At 43.1% G+C, this 21,292-nt stretch overlaps 1 protein-coding gene and 1 pseudogene across 3 annotated transcripts in view; one reads left to right on the top strand and one right to left on the bottom strand.

Annotated features, from left to right (window-relative positions):
• Positions 1-510: 510 nt before the first annotated feature.
• LOC101579075 lies at positions 511-1,112 on the bottom strand (annotated as a pseudogene).
• An 8,569-nt stretch (positions 1,113-9,681) lies between these two features.
• Positions 9,682-21,292, top strand: part of Agbl1 (ATP/GTP binding protein like 1) — a 958,008-nt gene continuing 946,397 nt past the window's right edge. For all 3 annotated transcript variants that reach the window (XM_023710175.1, XM_023710176.1, XM_023710177.1), the window contains exon 1: positions 9,682-9,897. In XM_023710175.1, coding sequence (XP_023565943.1) covers positions 9,847-9,897 — 51 coding nt within the window. In that variant the 5' untranslated portion in view covers positions 9,682-9,846. The remainder of the gene's footprint in view (positions 9,898-21,292) is intronic.

Genomic DNA, 21,292 nt, shown 5'->3' on the forward strand with positions numbered 1-21,292 from the left:
TTATTATTTGGTTGTTGCAGGATCTCACTATGCAGCTCAGACTTGTGGTGATCCTCTTGCTTTCAGCCTTCCCACCGCTGGGACTACAGGTGTGTGCCACTACACCTGAACCCTGGTCAACTCAGCTTGCCCTGGGGTTGGGGCTGGCACGGCATGTGGTGCTGGGGGTAGAACCACAGTCCCTGTGCTTGCCTAAGCTTGCCTAAGCAGGCATTTTAGTCTGCTGAGCTATCTTGCCCACCCAGTGCATTTTTTTAAACTATTTATTTTTAGACAGAGTTTTGCTCAATTCCTAAATTGCCCAGGCTGAACTGGAAGTTGCAGTCCTCCTGCCTCAGCCTCACAGAGCACTGGGAGTACAGCGATTATTGCTGCACCCAGCTTGAAATATTGTATTTCATCTTCCGTGCACTACGTGGTAGTAGAAAATACTATTTGGTCCTAAGTGTCCTCCGCAAACGCTTCGCACTGTGGGTGGATCTTGTTTTCCTCATGTCTCCGGTACACGACTTATTCACCAAGCTCTTCCTCAGCCCTGAAGTTCGCGCTCTTGTTTATCCCTCAGCGCCGAGAATCTTCGGAGGTCGAAGGGCCTCAAGCACTGCGGGCGATGGCTGGGCGGAGGCTGTGGTGAGCAGGGTCCTCACCCTCGTCCTCGCTTCCTGCTGCCTCCTTGATTTCTTCCAGTTCTGCCGTTCTCCTTCTCGTCTTCTTTTCTTCTTTGGAGGCTCATGTTCTCTGAGCATACTCTCCGGACAAGCATAATGTAAGAGTCCACTTTGCCCGCATTCATAACACTTAGATTTATCAAAGCAATTACACCTTCGGATGAGTTCAGCTGCTCTTCCCTTGTCAAGAGCATGCTTGCCTTTAGCGCTCTACCAAACAACCCTCTGTAGTTTCCGGCCTTGGTGCAGTTTTCTGCAGAGTCTTTATCCAAAAACAATACAAATGCAACCCTTACTCTTCCTTGTGTCGTTGTCTTTCATTATAGTAACCTTCACAGCTTTGCCATACTTGTAAAATATCCGGTACAAGTCGCTGCTTGTTGGGGAGAAGGGCAAGTTGGACACGTGCACCGTGCTCTTACTGGGAGCCAGGCCACCGCGCATTTCTTTGGTGGGATTGGCGCAGCAAGTAGGAGCTCAAGGCAGCAACAGAGTGCTTCACGACTCCCTTTGATACAGTCTGCTGAAAAAATATTTTTAACAATTGCTCCTAAGGCGAACATGTACAGACGTTTCCTGTGTCATTACTCCCTAGACAATATACTATTTTCATGATTAAATAGTATTACAAGTCTTGCAAGTATATGGGAGGATGTGGGTAGGTTCTATTGCAAATACTGTATTATTTTATGAATAATTCCTTTTTTTTTTTTTTTTTTTTGCAGTACGGGAGATTGAACTCAGGACCCTGCACTTGCCAGGTAAAGTGCTTATTCTACTGAGCTGTCTCTCCAGCCCAATACTGTATTACTTTATACAAGAAATTGGAGCATCTCTGATTTTGGCATCTGCAGGGGTCCTCAAGCCAACCTCTCTAGGACTTAAGGTTTACTTAACCCTTATACCACTTATTTGTGGTAGATATTATTTAATCTGTAACAGTGGCAGTAATAATGCCATAATAATATCAGTGACAGCCATTGACTAAGTTCTTACCAGGTAGCAAGCACTGTGCATTAAGTCATTGCATCCTTGAAAGCCCCTTGAGGACCCCTGAAGACCCCTGAAGGCTGCACGACCTTTCTGACTGTATGTCGCTCCCCTGTGATCTATGAAGCTTTCTAGATCCAAGGAAAGAAACCACACCTGGCATTTATGAACTTAAATCCATTGAGAATTTCCATGCCAGGGACATCGACACCTTCAGCCTTTTCTGTCAGCACAGGCTAAAGGGGGTGATGGCTCTAAGATTAAATTCCTGTGTGACTGCTTCATGTAAACTAACCTTTGAGTTCTCGCCAAGACATGGGAAAAATGCTTGGCCCAGTGGTCTAGAAAAAGGACTGTATCAGTCAGGGTTTTACTAGGGAAAGAGATATAACACAATATGTACAAATGTGTAAGAAATTGCAAGATTGGCTTACAGTGGTCAGCCACAGATGAGGAAGCGTGCAGAGGGCGTCTGCACATGGGAGACTGAAGGTTTCAGTCCAAGGCCTACGACTCACTTCAGTGTCTGTGCAAGTCTGTATCAGGAGGCCAATGGGTCTGCAACAGGAGGCTAAAGAGTCTTTGCAGGAAGGCTGAAGGATCCAAGGCAGAAGCTGAACAGTCTATGCCAGAAGCCAGGAGATGATGTCCAAGACCAAGGCAAAGACTGGAGCTCCTCCAAAGAAAGGATCCCTCCATCTGTTTCCCTTTTATATCTTCTAAGTGATGAGCCACCCTACGTAGGTCCTCTACACCCTAGAGTGTAGCATTGCTGAACCGATTTAGTTAAGCTTCTAAACTTTTCATGTTAACAAATCAACCACTACAGGGACCAAATTAGATAATGCACACAAAGCAGTAGCTCTCCTACTCTCTTTCTACTGTTCTGCTCTACTGGTCACCCGCTGAGGAACACCATGCATTAGGGAAAGGCAGAGGGACTCTTTGGGGGCACAGAAAAGCCAGTTAGCCCTGATGTCACATGGCAAGGCAGCCCATATAGAATGTTGGTCTGTGTGCACTCTCCAACAGGTACACTTATGTGTTGCAGGGATGGACAAGAAGACAAGGAAAATGAAGGACCTGAGCAGTAAATGGAAAGGTCATCCTTAAGCTGGTCACATGAATGTGCTTGGATAAAGCTTTATATTGATCAGCTTAAAATGTATCTTGGAAAGGAGATGTTGGCTGCTAGTAAGTGTGACTTAGTCTTACAATGAGTTTAGAGAGATTATCTGAGCCAAGTATTAAACAGGAAGCTTGGTGTAATGTGAACCCTCCATATATTTAGTCATTAACCTCTCTCCCTTGGAAGTTTTGCTGTGTCTGGGTGCCATGTATATAAAGATTCTCTTAATTGGTTCCTAACATAACTCATTTCTAAACTTTATACTCTAAGCTTTAAAAAATAAACTCTGTAATCAATCATCATTTGAACTAATTTAGGAAAAAAATTTTTTTTTTTTGAGACAGGGTCTCACCTTGTAGTTCAGGTCAGTAGCGTAGAACTCACTACATAACCCAAGATGGCCTCAAACTCCTGGCTATCCTCCTGCCTCAGCCTCTCAAGTGCTGGGATTATGTGTGCCATGATGCCCATCCCAGGTAAACATTTTTTGGGTGCTAATTATATATCTTTCTAGTATAAGTTGAAATAAAGCTTCCCTATTCAAATTTTTACTGGGGAAGGGGTGACTTTGTTCCAGCTTTGCAATCACTTGGCTGTGTGACCTGGGGTAAGTGTGTTCCTCTCTCTTTCTCTTCACCTGGTGAATTTGCAGGACTCAATACCTGTCAAAGTCACCCTCTCTTGTGGTACCCTCTGCTTCCTTGGACAAAGTGGTCTTCAGTCCCTGCTGGGCACCCCTGGTAATGGGAAGTAGGTCTGTGTGGTAGCTTAAGCCCAGTGTCCTTTGACAGTTGGTCTAGAATGGGCCTTTTCATTAGATTCCCATGGGTCCTGGTGAGGCCATTAGGACCCACTCCTCCTCCACATACCTGTCCTGCACTGGTGAGCAGTCCAATGTTCCTCTGGATGTTGAGCACTGTTGGGCAGGGTGGACTTCTCCTCCACTGCGGTTCGGAAACTTCTACAAGTTCATTGGTTCAGTGACAGGCATGTCCTCTATGCTCATTCACAGCTAAGATCTCTGTTCAGCTTTGTTGCCCTCTTGGTTTATCACTTCTTTAAAGTTCGTGATATCGGGCTGGAATGACAGTGTGGGGATACAGGGCCATTTGGGCAGCTCATGAATCTCACCTCAAGCTAACCCCAAAGCTTTGCCTATGTTTAATACTTTTTCATCAAAGCTTCTGATGATTATTTTCTCACAGTTGGTGCTGAGGCCTGGAGATGGACTCAAGGTAGAACTTCTACTCGGCTTCATTGTATTTCTTCATAAAGGATCTGGTCTGCTACTCAAGGCTGCTGAAATCCTTTGGATGCCAACCATATCATCTCACATACTTCGTTCTTTCTCAGCTAGTGTCACAAGAAAACACGATACACAAGTAACCTTTATTTTCTTAGCCAAGTTGTCAATGCAAATGCTGAATAAAAGAGTCAGGGGAACTGAACCCCCTTGATGCTATTAGCAAACACTTTTTACATTAGTATCAGTTCATTAATTACCTGAGTAGTGGGTATATCCTGAGTACTACGTGGGTAGTGGCAGTGGTATAGCTATGTGTGTGTGTGTGTGTGGGGCAGTCTGCCCTGGACAGCACATTGTTCTCTGTTGATTGTCTTATTTTTGTTTAAATAGGTTGATGTACAGTATGTTGATGGTGGCAAATTAAAGGACCATGCTGAGCTGCACGAACTCTAGCTAAGCCACTGGATGGTACCTACTACTAGCTGTTAAATACTCCTAAGTATACAGGCTTGCACTTATCTTGCTACCTTGTTCATAAAAGATGAAAACCTTGGGCTATAAAGTATTACGCTTGCTCATGGAAAGATTGCCCCTTGTTTCTACCTCCCTATAAGGATCTTTCGGCTCTTGGAATATCCTGCCTGCTAAGAGTATGTTTACCTGAAGCCTTGGAATCATGCTAACAGGCTCTTCTAACAGAGGGATATGTGGTAGGCTTCTTGGATCATGTGGTATCACCTTGACCTGTGGAGAGGCTGGAGCCTAAGGTCAGCTGTGTTGGGGTGACCTTGTCTGCATGAGCCACCCTTGATACAAACCCTGGATAGGAGCTTCAGGGGAGTTTCCTTGCTTGTCAAGAATCTGTCTGTATCATGCTTATCATTGCAGAAGAATAAGTGCTGTCCCCACAAATCCATCAGGAGAGGACAACTGGGAACTCATTCTTGGTCACTCTTGGGGGACCATGCAATCTTCCCTCTGCTGACTGCTATCTCATACCCTTACGCTGGTAATTGCCATGACTGTGAGTATGAGAGCTTTTTGGAGTTCTGGGAGTCACTCCAGCATGATAGTGAACCATAGGTTCTCCTCAGGACTGCTCAGCTGCAACAGGAATCTCTGGGCAACATTAAATGTGTTTGTCTTTGAAACCAGAGTACAGTATTCTGAGTTTCTGCTTTAATGTTTCTCTAAAGTTTTCCAGGAAAGGATATCCTATGAAACAAGTAGGTCTTTCTCTGACTCCTTCCCCGTCTGCCCAAAGGATGCCCTCCCCCCGGGACCCCCCATGTAGTTTAGCAAGTACTCATTTTAGCCCACTTTCGGGTAAGATGTCATATTATCCAGGAGAATTTCAAGCTTGGGTTTCATCTCCCACTATTTAGTGAAGTGTCTGCCAAAACTGAAATGGTATCTGGGGAAAAGCATTGCATTTTCCTATCATCACCATACACTTCCACCTAAGTCAGTCAGTTCACTAATAGATCCAGGCTGCCAGTAAGACAGTGTGGAGGAGAGAGAAGCTTGGATGATGGAACTACGGAGGCTTCGCCTATGCATGAGAGAGGGAGAAGAAGGTTGCTCCAGGCTAGGGAGCAGGGATCTATTGAGGTAGGAGGGGCACAGTGTTAAAGGTTTGATGGACAGCTCAGAAAAAGCCAGATCTGTTCTACAGAAAGCAGTCCTAAAATTCATCTGGAACCAGAAGGGACCTAGAAGACCAACTGCAATCCTGGGCAACACAGGCAAGGCCGGGGGCATCGCAATCCCTGACTTAAAATTATATTACAAAGCTACTGTGATAAAATCAGCATGGTACTGGCAAAAATCCAGACCTGATGACCAGTGCAACAGCTTAGCATATGCAGACACAACTACAAACACACTCAGCTGCCCCATTTTTGACAAAGGGGACAAACAAACATATTTATTGGAAATAAATAATGCTGGAAAAACTGGCTTTCCACATGCTGAAGACTAAAATTAGACCCATATGAATCACCATGCACTAAGCTAAAGCCAAAGTGGATCAAAGAGCCAAGTATAAAATCAGAAACAATCTACTGGAAGAGAGAGTAGGCAGAAATTTTGAAGACATAGGGGTAGGCAGAGATTTCATGAACAAAAACCAAACTATATGGGAAATACTTTGAAGAATCAACAACTGGGATCTCATCTTATTGAAAAGCTTTTACATATCCAAAGAAATCACCAACAGATTTAAAGGAATACTCATAAATTGGGAAAAAAATTATCTGACTATCTCTCAGACAAAGGACTTCCATCTATAACAAATAAAGGATTAAAAAAAAATCCCCCAAATTCAAAGACCCAATCCAAAAATGAGCATCTAAGATGAATATATACTTCTCAGATGAAGAAATACAAATGGCAAATAAATATATGAATAAATGTTCAATGTCATTGGTCATTTGAGAAATGCAAGTTAAAATAACACCAAGATTCTATCTCACCTCAGAAAGAATGGCTATCATTAAGGAAAAGCTGGAATGAGGAAAAGGACAAAGGAAAGAAGGGAAAAAAGATATATTTATGTATATATGCAGGATAATTTGGATAATTGTGTTGCCAATTTTGGCTGATCTTTTGAAAGGAGCAGTTAGTATTTATTTTTTTCTTTTTATTGTTAATTTTTTCTTTTTAGTTTCTTATAACTTTTCATTTTTTATTTTTCTTTTATGATACAAGGTCTCACTACACAATTCAGACTTGTAGTGATTCTCCTGAGTTAGCCTCCCTAGTGCTGGGATTATAGGCACGGGTCATAATGTCCAGTGGAGCACAGCAGGGTTCCAGAGCCAATATGGCACGCAGTACTGGGGAATGAACCCAGGACATTGCACTTCCAGTCAGGTGCTTATGACACCAAGCTGTCTCTCCAGCCCTAACATTTCATTGCTATTTTCTTAACCAATTTTGCATGTTTATATTTGGTAACTTAAACAACGAATTTGAAGATAACATCATGCAATACAGCGACCATTTCTGAATTCTTATTACTTTGTTTAGTGAAATTTTGTATCCTTGCTAATGCTATTTTTGCATTACTATTTTGCCTTTTTTTTTTTTAAACTGGGTATTGAACTCAGGCCCTTGTGCTTGCCAGGGAAGTGCTTATTTTACTGAGCCATCTCCCTGCCCTCTGTATTACTATTTTGTATTTTTTTTTTTTTTTCAGAAGTGGGGATTGAACTCAGGCCACTGCGCTTGCCAGGCAAGTGCTTATTCCACTGAGCCATCTCCCCGGCCCACTATTTTGTACTCTTTAAAAAATTAAAATGTATATCAGAATTAGGAAAAAATCAACCAATAACAAATGCTAGTGAGACTCTGCGGAGAAAGGCTGGTACAACCTTTGTGGAAATCAGCATGGAGATGCCTCAAAAAATTAGTATTAGAGGTCCCACTTGACCCGGATATTCCCCTCCTCAGTATTTTTCTAGAAAAGTGGACAACATCACACTACAGTGATACATGTGCACTCACGGCTGTAGCAGCACAATTCGTCATAGCTATATTGTGGAAAAAACTCACATGTCCATCAACTGAGGAGTACATAAAAATGATCTGGTATTTTTATACAATGGACTTTTACTCAGCTATAAAGAAAGATGAACTCGAAGCTTTTTTAATGGATGCAACTAGAGATCATGCTTACAAGTGCAATAAATCTGACTCACATGTGCAAACATTGTACTGTCTCCCTTGTGAAAGAAACTAGAAGAGTAAATAAAATTCAAAAGGCACAATAGATATTGTGAAAGGGAATGTAACCGCTCAAAAGGTAAGAGTGACTGGGATGGGGGAAAGGAAAAGAGAAGAAAGGAAAGAATGAAAGAAAGGAAAAAAATATACACACAAGCTAGCTAAGATCATTGTTATACTTTTTTCTATTAGTTCATTGCAAGGAACAATCAATTCTTAATTGTTTGATCAATGTTGCATACCTATATCTGGTAGTCTGAACAACTGCTTTGAAGATAACAATATGAATATTACAACCATTGTAATTTAGTATCATCTTGATTTAAAATTCTGTATCATTTTTATTATTCTTTTCCTCTTATTTTTATTCTCTTTAAAATAAAAAGGGGGCTAGATCTGCACCCTAATTTTGTTAGGGAATCAGAGGGTGAGGCCCAGCCCTCTCTCTGTCCCTTGTCTGGCATCATGGAGATTCTCCTGGAGAGAAGTCCTGGGACCGATGGCCAGGTTGGGCATGTGAGGCCGGTGTGGCCACAGAGAAGGAAGGAGCCCTCACCCTACCTTATTTCACAAGGGGTTTGTGGAAAACCAAGTTCTTGGCACTGCAAGGGGAAAGAGGTCATTAAGTAGAGGAGAGTGAATCTGTTATGGATAGGGTTTCATTTCACCTCTTTCCTGTGCAATTGCTGTGAGCTGAAACAAGACATCTTTTAAAGTGGAAACTTCAGTAAGGAGGACCACAGGGCCTTTGGTTCTCTCCTCAGAGGTCATTTTTAGGACTTTACACTCTAAAAGTATTTTTATCTTTAAATCATTTTTACGTATATATTGGGAAGGGGCTTTATCATTTCTTCTGTTTCTGCTTTTTCTTCATTCTCCACTGACAACCAAGGGGTGAGCAGACGTTAAGTTCATCACATGGGGCAGTTCAACCTTCCTTGTCCCCACACCTTAGAAGACCACAGAACACAGGCCCTGAAAAGCCCCACCCTCTCACAGAAGGCCAAGGAGATCGATTTCTGCTCTTGTCATCATAGGTATTAGGAGGTGTAGAAGCCATCAAGAATGGAAGTGTCTTGAGGTCAGGAATCACAGGAATGTGTCCTTGAATTGAGGCTTTGGCCAGGCCTGACCTCTGACTCAGAGTTTCAGGACACTTAAGCCCCATAAGATCTGGAAATGCAAACTCTCTGTCCTCAGTGGTGCCATAACTCAGCTTGGGCAGTCACCGGCTTGGTCCTCTGGATGACAGGAAGATGCCCAGCACTGGGGTGGGAGGTATTACCTGGGAGCTCTATCTCCTACTGGCAGAAGCTCTTTAGCTTTCTGTTACTTGGCCTAATACATTTTCTGGTGGTGTAATGGTTAGTGTTGTGCACTGGTGACAGCTTGTCTGCTTAAGGCCTGCCACATGCTCTCAAACTGCATTCATTGTTTTTTCCTTTGGAAAGTGATGGTGCTAATAATAAAACCTACTTCTGTGGGTTACTGTGAAAAGGAGAAGATTTGGTAAGGGATGTGGTCCATAACAAGATGCCCCTAGTAGTTATTTTCCTTCTCAGTCATAGCTCCTATCCCTAAGCCTGGAACCTCAGGGGGCCCTGGGCTCCTTTGCCCTGATCTGCCACAGTTGTGCAAGCACTCTTGAATCTCCTGTTACAAGCGGGAGCCGGCAACAGACCAAAATAAAGGGGGGAGGCAGTGGGGAGGGCAAAGCGGGCCTCTGGAGGGAGTCTGACCAGGTCAGCTGGGAATGCCTGTCAGCCATCCAAGGTGGCTTCTCCTCCGCCTGGCTCCTGCGTGGGCCTGAGGTGAGTGAATGACTCATGTGGGTGCTCTCCCCACCCCTGTGCCCAAATGCTCAGCCGTCCCCAGGATTGGGGCTCACCTAATCCCCACAGTGGGAGTTGGGGGCATCCACGCCTATGCCGAGGTCTAGGGTTGCACAGTGGTGATTTTGCCCTCCGCAGCATGTGCAGCTGAGGCCTCTGTGTGGCTGAGGCAGGCAGCGAGGTCAGCTTGGCAGCCGTTCCCTCTTCAGCCCGGATCTGGCCTCAGGCAGCCAGTGCCCCTGGACCCAGGAAGGGATGGCAGAAGAAGAAGGCAGTGGGCTGCAAGTCCTGCTGAGTACGCTTCAGGTAGGAAGGGGTAAGAGGGCGCAGGACCTGGCGGGCTGGGTTTCTGCCTGGCTGGCTTGGGTCAGAGGAGTCATGTATACACACTCCCCTCTGGCAGCCAGTGGCTCGGTTTGCTAACTAGGCAATTGAATAGGAGTCAGCTCTCACCTTGAAGCTGACCTAAGTGATGTGATGGTGTTTAAATATTAAGCACAACAATGTTGATGATTGCTCTGCTTAAATTATTGAACCAGTGGGATCAGAGGCTCTGGCTAAAAGATCCAGGTTTGCTAAAGGTGGAAAAGATGGGGATAAAAAAGCTTATCTGGACAATGAAGGAGATATATTATAATCATCCCTGGACAAGGCCTGGAGATCTGCCGGGAGCTTGTAGAGCTATCTGGGAGGAAAGGGTAGCTGGGGAGGGGACTCCCCCCTGGGCTTCTGCTACATGGCTCTACTAGGGCAATTCCAAATTATATTCTGGGTCAGGATGGCCTGGGAATGCTGGCTAACAGTACAGATTCTCAGGTAGGGTCCTATGCGCATCTGAATCCCTGTTGGGAAGAGCCTGTGTTTTCATGGTGATTCTATTCACTGCTAATTTTTAGAATCTTTGTTGAAGACAAGTGGTTTTGCAATCTTGTCTAGAGAGTACTAATGAGTGCTGATGCCTGGGAGCCAGCCCCAAAGATCTGAGTTCCATTGGTCTAGATAACACCTTGAGCACTGGAAGTTTGAAATCCTGAAGGTGCCTTAATGTGCAGCTCAAATTGAGGACCCTGGCCCTATAGACTTGCAAAGGTGCTTAACCAGATTCAAAGAATGGCAGGGTTCAGAGAGATCCAAGGGTCTTCCATGCCAGGATTTCTAGACATGAACTTTGTGTACAGGGATCACAAACCTATACAAAAGCTTCCTGAACTCATGCTCCCATTTAGACTGAACTTTTTTTTTTTGCATATTTTCCTAGTTATGAAAATCTTCTTTAATTTTCCTGTGATTACAAAGAGATCTATTGAGCCAGGGATATAGCTCAGTGGCATAAATGCCTGCCTGACAAGTGCAAGGTCCTGAGTTCAACCCTTGGTGAAAAAAGAGAAAAAAGATCTCTTTTCTTTTAAAGATTAAGTGTTAATAAACCCAACTGCTAGGTATACAGGAATACAGACAAGAAACCAAGTTTTAGAAGTGAAGTAGATTCCTTAGTGTGATCTGACTGTTTAGTAGAGTAACTAGGGCTAGCACTGATAAACTTCAAAATCCAATTCACTTAGGATCTCTTGACTCCCTTTACCTGCTGCATGCAGAGAGAGTACATCTGAGCCAAGGATGTTGAAGGTGAGGCTAGACCTCAAAAAAAGTTTGCAAAATATGTCTTCTGGGTGGATGATTTGATAGATGTGCCACGTCAACATTCTGAGTCTTTCTAATTTCTGAACAATTGTGTGGAAATCCCGATAAACTGTGATGAAAATGCCTAGAAGAAGCTTGTAATAAACAGAATTTCCTTTGAACTAGCTGTTTAGGAAAAGAGGATGGTAGTAAGTTGGCAGGAGGGACTGAGTGCAAATTAATGTCCTGCAGTTGGTCTGAAAGTTGCTTCCAGCAGAGGAGATTTAGAATTGATATTTAGAGCGATCACTCCAGGGTACTGCAAAATTCTCAGTTATCAAAGAAAGATTTAATTACATTCACCAGGTGCTACTTAGTTCCCAATTAACCAGAATACTAAAATAGCACCAACGTATTTCCTGTATATGTGTCACTTGATCAGAATTTTGTTGTAGAGGGCTGGCGAGATAGCTCAGCAGACTAAACACCTGCTTTGGCAAGCACAGGGACCAGGGTTTGATCCCCAGACCCGCATGCTGCACCGGCCCTGACCCTGGGGCATGCTGAGCCAGTGAATGAGTCCAGGCAGGAGGCTGAAAACAGGAGGACCACTACAAGTCTGAGCTGCAGTGAGACCCTGTACCAAATACATAAAATGGAATAAAAGAAAAAAGAAGTTGGTTGTAGAATTGACTTAAGTTTCTGTCATGGTTGGGGCAAAGGGCCTCCACCAATTCTGTTTCTTTCTCCATAAGACTTGGAACACAGAAACACTTCAAAAAAGAGAACCCAAAGTTTGTGCTCTATAGAGTAATCTTTCCTGATGAGTTGATTCCCTTTTTTCACTTCCATTGTCCATGAACTTACTGGGGGAGCCCACAGAGCTAAGAGGGCATGGGTTGAAAATGCTCTTAATAGCAGAGTCTCAAAGATTTCACCAATTCAGGATAACCACTCTCTGCTTGTGCATAAAAGTGACAAATAGGAACTTTGCATTGGTTCCCGAGGAGAAGATAGTAGAAAAAGTCTGAACAGAATGGATCTTATGCACATCTTACACTGTTGCCCAGGGAAAGATGAAAGAGAGTGAAAGGCCAGAAAGAGTAACTCAATGTGACAAATGTCCCTATGACATGAGCACAGAAGTTTCCTTCCTTGGGATGTCAATTGTCAAAGGATGACAATGTCATCATTTCTATCTCTTTGAAAATCATTAGGAAATATCAATTTTATGCCCACTATCTTATCTGACACAGTGGAGCAGGAGAAACAGGTTTTCCCACCATAACCAAAACATAATCTTATATTTGGCCTGAACATGAAAGAATAAAATTTCTATCAGGACATTTTCCAAGCTCCTGGCCTTGATGGCATAGACAGGAAGCAGAAGATCAGCTCAGCTCACAGATCCCTGGGTCAAGGGATGGCAGCCACAGTGTAAGTATGAGAAGCAGAAGGACGAGGTCTAGCTCTATTTCTGACACCTACTAGCTGTTCATCCTTAGGTCGTCCCTTCACTCTTGAGCCTCCTTTATGTACATGTAAAAAGAGGACGATAAAAGTAGGTTCCTAACACTTTGTATGAGGATTTGGAGAATGCATTTGAAAAGCACTTGTAAACTATAAATGGCTGCTTAAATGACTGTGGTTTTCATATTTCCCTGGTTGCGCACACAGCGAGGGGCTGGAAACACTTGCCTACACTTTTCATCAGCCTGCCCTGCTTTTTCCTGGGTGGACTCCAATATACTTGGAAAAAGGGAAGGTGTCTCATTCTGCCCTGCTCTCATTTCTCCATGTGGTTGGAGCTAATGGGGAAGATGGGGAACTGCCAGGGGAGCAGGACATGGGCTCTGTGCCAGCGCTGACTCTGTGAGCCCTCATCCAGCGGGGTCCCACAAAATGCCAATTAAGTTCCTTACTGAAACATGAAAAATGTCTAATTATTAGGTCAGCTTTGGCACTCTCTGAACTGGGGTAGTTGTATGCTTTCACTGTTTGCGTTCAGACTTTATTATTTTATGTTATAACCGCTCAAATTGAATCCCAGGCCTGCATCTTTGCCAGAAGGTACATAGCTGACTCCTTTGCTTGATGTGGGTTCCAAGATCATCATCTATTATGGATTGTGAATAAGACTTCAGGATGTGGGGTTTCCTGTCTCAAGTCAGCATTGACCTTAGATAATAGGAAACCTGGCCTGTGGCAACCAGTTCTCTTATTCTCTTGGACTTGGTCCTTGAAAAGATTATTTTCAAGGCAAGAAGTGATTTTTGGCCCCTGGGCTGCAACAGGGGGATGGGTGGGAAGATGATGACTGATACACTTCATTCATAACACTTAGGAGTTTTGTTTCCAAAACATGTGCTTGATGATTTCCCTTGTAAAACTCTCCGTGGAGGATGTGGGAATATCCATCCATTGTGCATAACCATAGGCCAGGTGGAGCGGAAACTGACCTTTCCCCATGGACAAATGAAGGGAGGATTTTTTCCCTTTAGGTAGCAAACACTCTATAGGCCTCCGAAAACTCATCAGGATTCCTCTCTGGTGAAGTTGGAGCTTTCTGGGTTTGTTGGAGACTCCTACTTCACTTGTGACACAAATATACAATGTACTCCAGCCAGCATTCTGTCACTGGGACCAAATAGTAGACACACACAATGTAAACAAGCAAAGGCTTATTTTGACTCCTAGTTTCAGAAGTTTCAACCATGGTTATCTGGCTCAGAGGCAGAAAATGACATCATAGAAAGTCATAGTGAGGGAAAGCTATTGAATCACTGGCATCCAGGAAGCTGAAAGATGGGGAGAGAAAGAGCCAGAGAGAGAGGAAGGGACCAGGGACAAAAGTATACCCTTCTAGGCCACTCCCCAGTGACCCAGCTGCTCCACTCAGGCTCCACTACTTTTTTTTTCTTTCAGGCCCCACTACTTGACAACACATACAGCTGTGAACTTATCCACCAGGGAAGTTAGTGCTCTTACAATGCAGTTGCCTTCTGAACGCTCCCCCTTTGAGCATACGAGACTTTGGGGGTGGCATTTCTGATTCAAATGTAACAGAAACAACAAAAATCTTTTTAAATTTTTGGGCATGAGCAGAAATAGAGAAAAAGAAAAACCCATAAGGACAAGCACCAAATGGAAAAAGAGGGGGAAAAGGCTATCAAGAAATAACATCTGGGGCCTGACCAGATAGCTTAGCGGACTGAAGTACCTGCTTAGGCAGATGCAGGGACTGGGGTTTGATCCCTGGCTGTCCCCAGGGTGCATTGTGAGGGGGACTAAGGCTGGGAATGGTGGTGTCCACCTGTAATCCCAGTGCTTGGGAGGCTAAAAAACAGGAGGATCACTACAAGTCCAATCTGTGTAGTGCGACCCTGTGCTAAATACATAAAAAATAAAATAAAATAAATAACATCTGAACTGAGTGCCATGGTACACACCTTTTAATCTCAGCTACTGGGGAGGCTGAAACAAGAGGATTGCAAGGTTGAGAGCATCTTGGGAAAGTCTCAAAAAATGCAAAATAGAAAAGTCAGTTGGCAATGTAGCTCCATGCTCCTTCAATTCAATCCCTGGTGCCACAGAAGCAAAACAACACAAAGCAAAAGCAATGAGTGCCTAATGCCTAAGGAAAGACTGCTGTAGTCATGCTGGATAGTGAGGATATGATGGTGGTACCTAGGGTTACTCTGGGCTGGAACTGGGGAGAAGACTTCACTTAATACCTTTTCCAGGACTCTATTGCTCTCACAGTTTCTTAAATTCATTGGAATTAGAGTTTGGAGAAAACGAACAATTATTATTATTTTTTAATATGTATTTCTTTGGTACAAGGTCTTGCTATGCAGCTTGGACTTGTAGTGATCCTCATGTCTCAGCCTCTCCAGCACTGGGATTACAAGTGTGTGCCAGCATGCCCGGTTTCTGTGGCTGTCATGTTGTGCCCGGAGTTCTGAAGCCGCCATGGCATACGGCCCTGGGGATTGAATTTGGGTCCTTGCGCTTGCCAGGGAGGTGCTTAGACCACTGAACTATCTCCCCAGCCCAATGAACAATTATTATGGATGTACTTTTGGCTAAACTCTCGCCGCATGTTGCTTTGTCTGCCACTTGTGGGCAAGGTGTGGCTGCCTGTCTTATGGGCAAGGAGGCTGATGGTCAAGGGCAAGATTAGCTGCTCAAGGCTCTAGGACTAAAATTTAGTAAAGCCCTAGACAGAGCCTGGGAAGCAGGTCTTCCCAAGAGTCTGTGTTTCTTAAGTAACCTAGAATATACCTGTTTGTGTTTAGTTTTGAAGGCATTATCTTGACCTGACTGCACACGAGGATTAAAGGAATATGAATTCTCTAAAATAGAGGGAAGCTTATTTAAAACTTACATCATCTTCCAGGTCATGATTTTGTTGGAGGATAAATAACTACTCTGAAAGGGAATAACACTTTTTATTTGTGTCCATTGAATATTCTCAATATTTACCCATTTTCAGCCATCCTTCTATCTACCCGTCCATCCATCCATAATCCACAGATTTCTATACACTAGAAGACACTGAGAGGACTATTGCATAAGATTAAATGCTAGAAAGAGCAAGGTCTTTGGTATGGTCTCTCAGAACATGTGTGACTCAGGACACACAGTTGAATCTTTACTGCAATTTCTTCATCTGCAAACAGAATTATAACACTTACTCATGGGCTTATGATGAGAAAGTGCATGGTAAGCAGTAACCACAGTGACACATGCTCAATAAAATACAACAATGATCATAATTAAATGCAGTTCTTGCTCAGGAAAATGCAGTACTAAAGGGCAAAGATAAGAAGATAAAATATTTGTAAAACCAAGTTTGCAAATGATGAGTGCTATGGTAAAAGCAAACGTTAAAAGAGAATTCTACAGAAGAAAGTCGGGCTGGGATGAGTTGAAACTCAGGAACTGGAGGAGAAGAGTTCTGGAAAGTTCCCTTTCTGTTGTTTTCAATGGAAAGAAATACAAGTTATTTTATGAGTAGCATTCACATATTCTTGCATCAAAGGAGTTCTGATGGAATGGCTGAATTAAATCAGAGTTGGGTCTGCAACCCCATGTGAAACCAGAGCAGTTGGTATTGGCATCTCTTCAAGCCAGATTCTGTATTGGACTGTCTTCCTGAATGCCACTTCCGCAGGGTAGCGGGGAAAGCACAGGGGGAAAGTACCGCTTTGAGGTGTAATTGGAAATGTGGCACTGGTGGTGACGTGCTAAGGCAAACGGCCAGCAGACCCATGCCCACAGGAGAAATTGTAACCTGGCAACATTTACTCCACAATTCATCCAGTTTCTAAAAGTGGAACTGATCTTGTGAGAGCCAAAGACAGTTTCAATTTGAGCCCTGGAGTTGGGGAAGTATACTAACAAGGAAGAAGGCTCGGTCCAGGTTACCTGTTACTGTAGCTGCAATCGCAGGACGGGCAGCGTAAATCAAACAGACTGGGCACTTAGTCATATTTCAGAAATGAGTGCATGGAAGTGCAACCTCTTGGGTGTGACTTCCATATCCTTCTGCCAGACCTGAATTGAAGGAGGTAGAAGGTTTACGGGATCTGGGCTTTTTCACTGAGCAAATACTGCATGGTTCCTTCACAGTGACAGATCCGAAAACGAGGTGCTTGTCAGAGAAAAGTGTGATCAGAGAAGAGAAAGATGTCAAAGGTAGAGATATCAGGAATAAAGAATGAAGATAAGAGATGTGGAAGGTGACACAGATTAGGTACTCAATGTGTGGTCTTCTCTCTTTCCCCAGTTTTTTTTTTTTTAAATGTGTTTGGTACAGGGATGCACTATACAGCTCAGACTCATAGCAGTCCTCCTGTTTTCAGCCTCCCTAGCACTGGCATTACAGATGTGCGTCACCATGCCCAGACTTGGTAGCCAGCTCAGCAGGCTCAGGGGCGGGGCTGACATAGCATGTGGTAGTAGGGATTGAACCCTGGTCCCTGTGCTTGCTGAGCTATCTTGCCAGCCCCTTTCCTCCTTTTTGGATAGTTTTTCATAAATGGATCACATCCATATGTCCAGCCCCTAGAAGAAGTTACAGTGAACAAATTCTCAGCACCCCTAAGGACTCTATCATGTTCATTTCTGGTCCTGACTGCCTCAGTATTACTCCTAATTTGGTTTCTAATACCGTAATCCAGGTTTGCATGTTTTGTCTTTCATATAAATGCAGTAAGCCCTGTTTTGTGTTTATCTCCTTTTCTCAGCACTGAGATTTCTCTAAGTTTTTTTTTTTTTTTTTTTCAGAACCAGGGATTGAACTCAGGCCCTTGCGCTTGGCAGGCAAGCGCTTATTCTACTGAGCCATCTCCCCAGCCCCATTCTCTAAGCTTTTGAATGTAGTTGAAGATGCTTATTCTCATCATCAAGAGGCAGACCATTGTGCAAATATACCATGATTTCTTTATCCATTCTAGAGTCGATGATATATGGAGTGGTTTCCTGTTTGGAAGGTGGGGCTATCACAAAATCACACTGTTGTGAACATCCCAGTACACATCTTTATCAACATATCTGAGCATGTTTGTTGAGCATGTGCGTAGTGGTGAATTTTAATCATAGGGTATTTATTTGTTCAGTTTTGGTAGATAATAACAGGAAGCTTTCAAAAGCAATTGGTCTAAAACAAATACCTATTTGCCGCATAACTATAATCAGTTGTGAAAAGCTGTGGTTGGTTCACATCTTTCCAAAAGCTCCTGAATACCTGTTTGTTGGCGGAATGTGGTTCATGGTGCTTTGCCTGGAGGGACCTCCAGGATTCATGTCTTGTATGTCCAGTTTTTCGCACTTGGTCTTTCTCATATTCATGGTTAAAACAACAACTCGCATTCATTAAACAGTTTCTGCAAGTTATGAATGGTGCAAACTGCTCTTCAGGCATCAGTTCACTTGATCTCCACAGTATTCCTACGAGGCAGGTAGCATCAACATTCTCAGTCTAAAGTTCTAAAATGGGGAAAGTGGAGTGGTTAATGAATTTCCTGCAGTCACAGAGTGAACAAGTGGCATAGCTGAATTGTGAGTGGTGGGGGCCTCAGCAGAAGCACCCTTGGCAGCAGCTGGATTAACTCTTCAACGAAGCAGGCGTGGAAAAGATTCTGCGTAGATTGCTCCAGGTTTAGCTGCCTGGGGTAGATGGGATCTTCCACTTAGCAGACCTGGAGAGGCTGGCACTGTCCCCACAGGCTGAGAGGACTGGCCCACAGGGTGAGAAGAGGTGCCCTCTTTTTGTAAGAGTCCTGTTACAAGATTTTTAGACTTTGTGGGCCACAGAATCTCTGTCACAGCTAGATCTTGTCACTGCAATCTGTAGACAACATGTTAATAGATGGGCACAGCTGTCTTCATTTAAAACTTGATTGCTAAAAGCAGGTAATGGATTGGACTTGATCAGCAAGCCAGGGTTTGCTGACCCTCCCGTGGTGCCGGTGTAGAGGTGTGAGATGGGTGGAGTCTCAGGGGCCAATTGCTGCTGCAGACTGCCAAGTGGGACCTGCTGTGAGTATCCCATTTCATTCTGGAGTGCCTTTCTTGCAAGGGAACAGATCACACCATGCCTCTGTGTATCCTGGGTCCTTTGGGACAAGTTGTGTAGGTTCTGGAATACACAGCTGTATCTGTGGGATCTCCTGCTGTCCCTGCTGGTGTGAGTATCAGTAGAGATGGAGCCAGTACCTGTCAGCTCCCTGGTATGGGCTTCCTGGGTGCTTTGGTAGCAATGATGGGTGTGCTGGGTGACTGGTCTGTAAGTCTGCATGCAGCAGCACTACCAGCACAAGAATATGCTCAAGCCAGAGTTTCTCAGACTGGTTTCTGATGAACTCTTGCATTTCCAGGAATGCCAGAGGAGGCAGTCCACTCAAGAGAAGGTAGAAGGGACAGATAGATTTGAAATGTCAGGATAGATAGGATTGTTGGATTACCGAAGGATCCTCAACCTTGTAAAATAGTTAGACATTTATGTATTTCAGTTCTCATTTTTACTGTCATTTCCTCAACCTTGGACTTTGGTGATAACATGATTGGTTATCCTATCATGGTGCATTGTACCTGTGTCATCTACCTCTGCAGATTCCCTAATGTTTTGGTGCCATCCTTTTTTCCCACTGGGGCCAGAAGCTCAGCTATCTCATTCAGTCTTTATTTTCACTGTCTCAAGTGCGGTATGGGGTGTGGTAGATGTTTAATGAACATTTGTTGATTGAATAGTGAAATGTGTAGCATATTAATAAGTCAGGGATATAATTCATAGTGTTTCTAAATAACCCTGAAATGGGATAAATTTAGGGGCAAACACAGGCTCTTAGGAATCTATGAAACAACTTTAGCAAGCAGTGATTTTTAGAGTGATGCCATGTTTCATCCGTGTTAGTCTGTGAGGATTGACTTTTTCTTGGTCTGGAAATGGATCCTGGGAGTGTTGAAACTGTTCTGATGTGAGTTGATTTGAAATCAGTCTATTGGAAAGCTATGGGGTCATTCCTCTGTGCAGTAAATTCTACCAGCTGATGACTCTGTAACTCGTCTGTAGACCTTGAGATCTTGCCCTTACTCAACTGGGAGAGAAAATATAAGCAACAGATGTGGAGGTTTAGAGAAAGAGTCTTCTTAGAGGCTTAAGAGAGGCACTCGGATTCTGATCAGGAAGCCATATGGCGATAAGTACAGATTTAGCTCCGGGTTTCAGATTAAAGGCAGGGTCAGATTTCAGAGTCAGGGTATCTGATGGAACTTGTCCCAGGGGACTTGGAGAGAAACAGCTTTGTCAATAAATGGCCAGTAATGAATTCTCCCTCACCCTTCCCTGCCCTCAACATCCAGCCCCTCCAAACAATGTGTGTCCACATCTCTAATCTCCAGATCTCACCAACCATCATGAACTCAATGCCCTCCATTTCTGGCCCTCGGACCATCCTTATCCCAGCCCTCTGAGGACAGAATTAATCCACAGCAGCTCCTGAAAGGACAGTGCAGAGGTACCTTTCACCTTCCCTAGTAGCTAAGTAGAATCTATAAGCAAATCTCTTTTTCTCCTTGCTATTCATTATTCAGTCATAAAATACATAATATATGCCTTAAAAGAAAAAGTTCTGCAAATGACAGCTCTAAATTTTTGGAGAGAGGAAAAAGGCTAAGATGACAATATCAGAAGGAAGATTGTCATTAAAATTCTGAGTTTTTGCTGTGAGCCCCTTACATTTGTTGAGCACTTACTATGTGTCAGAAAGTATTCTAAGCATTTACCATGTGAATATGTCTTTTCTTATGTATTTATAACAAAGGTCTTGAGGTAAGGACAGCTTTCATTTTCATTTTACGTATAGGGAACATAAAGCATTTGACCAGGGTGATGCAAACCACAAGGAGAAGTGGGAAGATGTGAAACTCTGGAACAACCTGATTCTGGGTTTAATTATGCTCTACACATCAGGATGTAGCATCCTTTTAAAAAAATTAATCTGTCCTTTCTCCACATATATTAATTTTCTAATAAAAGTAACACAAATCCATTGTAAAAAATTAATATGTAATTATAAATAGGAAGTAAGGACTGTTCTTATTAAACAGTACTCTCTAAACCATAAGATTTGTTGAATATCCTTTTAGATGTTCATATACATATATTTGAGTAACTTATATTTTTGCCACTATCATTTCAAAGGTCTATTGTGCAATTAGCTTTTCCTACATATCAATGTAATTAAACATTTTTAAAGCATCACCTATAGACTCAATATTTTATTATGTTTATCTTAGTATATGGATATACTATATTTTAAATAAATACAAGTATATTTTCTTCAGGGTGTCACTTGATTTTGTTTATGTTTCTTATTTTCAGATGTTATATGTGTTGCATTTTAAGTAAATTTTATCAACTAGTTCTTTCATGGATAATTTTTATTTTTTAATAATTTTATTGAGAAAGAAGTAGCAATGAGATAGTTTCAAAACAGGTTAGTGGGACAGTTACAATAATTAATACATTGTCTGTCATTGTGGTATTCTGAATATGGGTGGCTTGTCATGACAT

Source organism: Octodon degus, unplaced genomic scaffold (assembly GCF_000260255.1).
Source record: "Octodon degus isolate 3935 unplaced genomic scaffold, OctDeg1.0 scaffold00002, whole genome shotgun sequence".
NCBI classification, from domain to species: Eukaryota; Metazoa; Chordata; class Mammalia; order Rodentia; family Octodontidae; genus Octodon; species Octodon degus.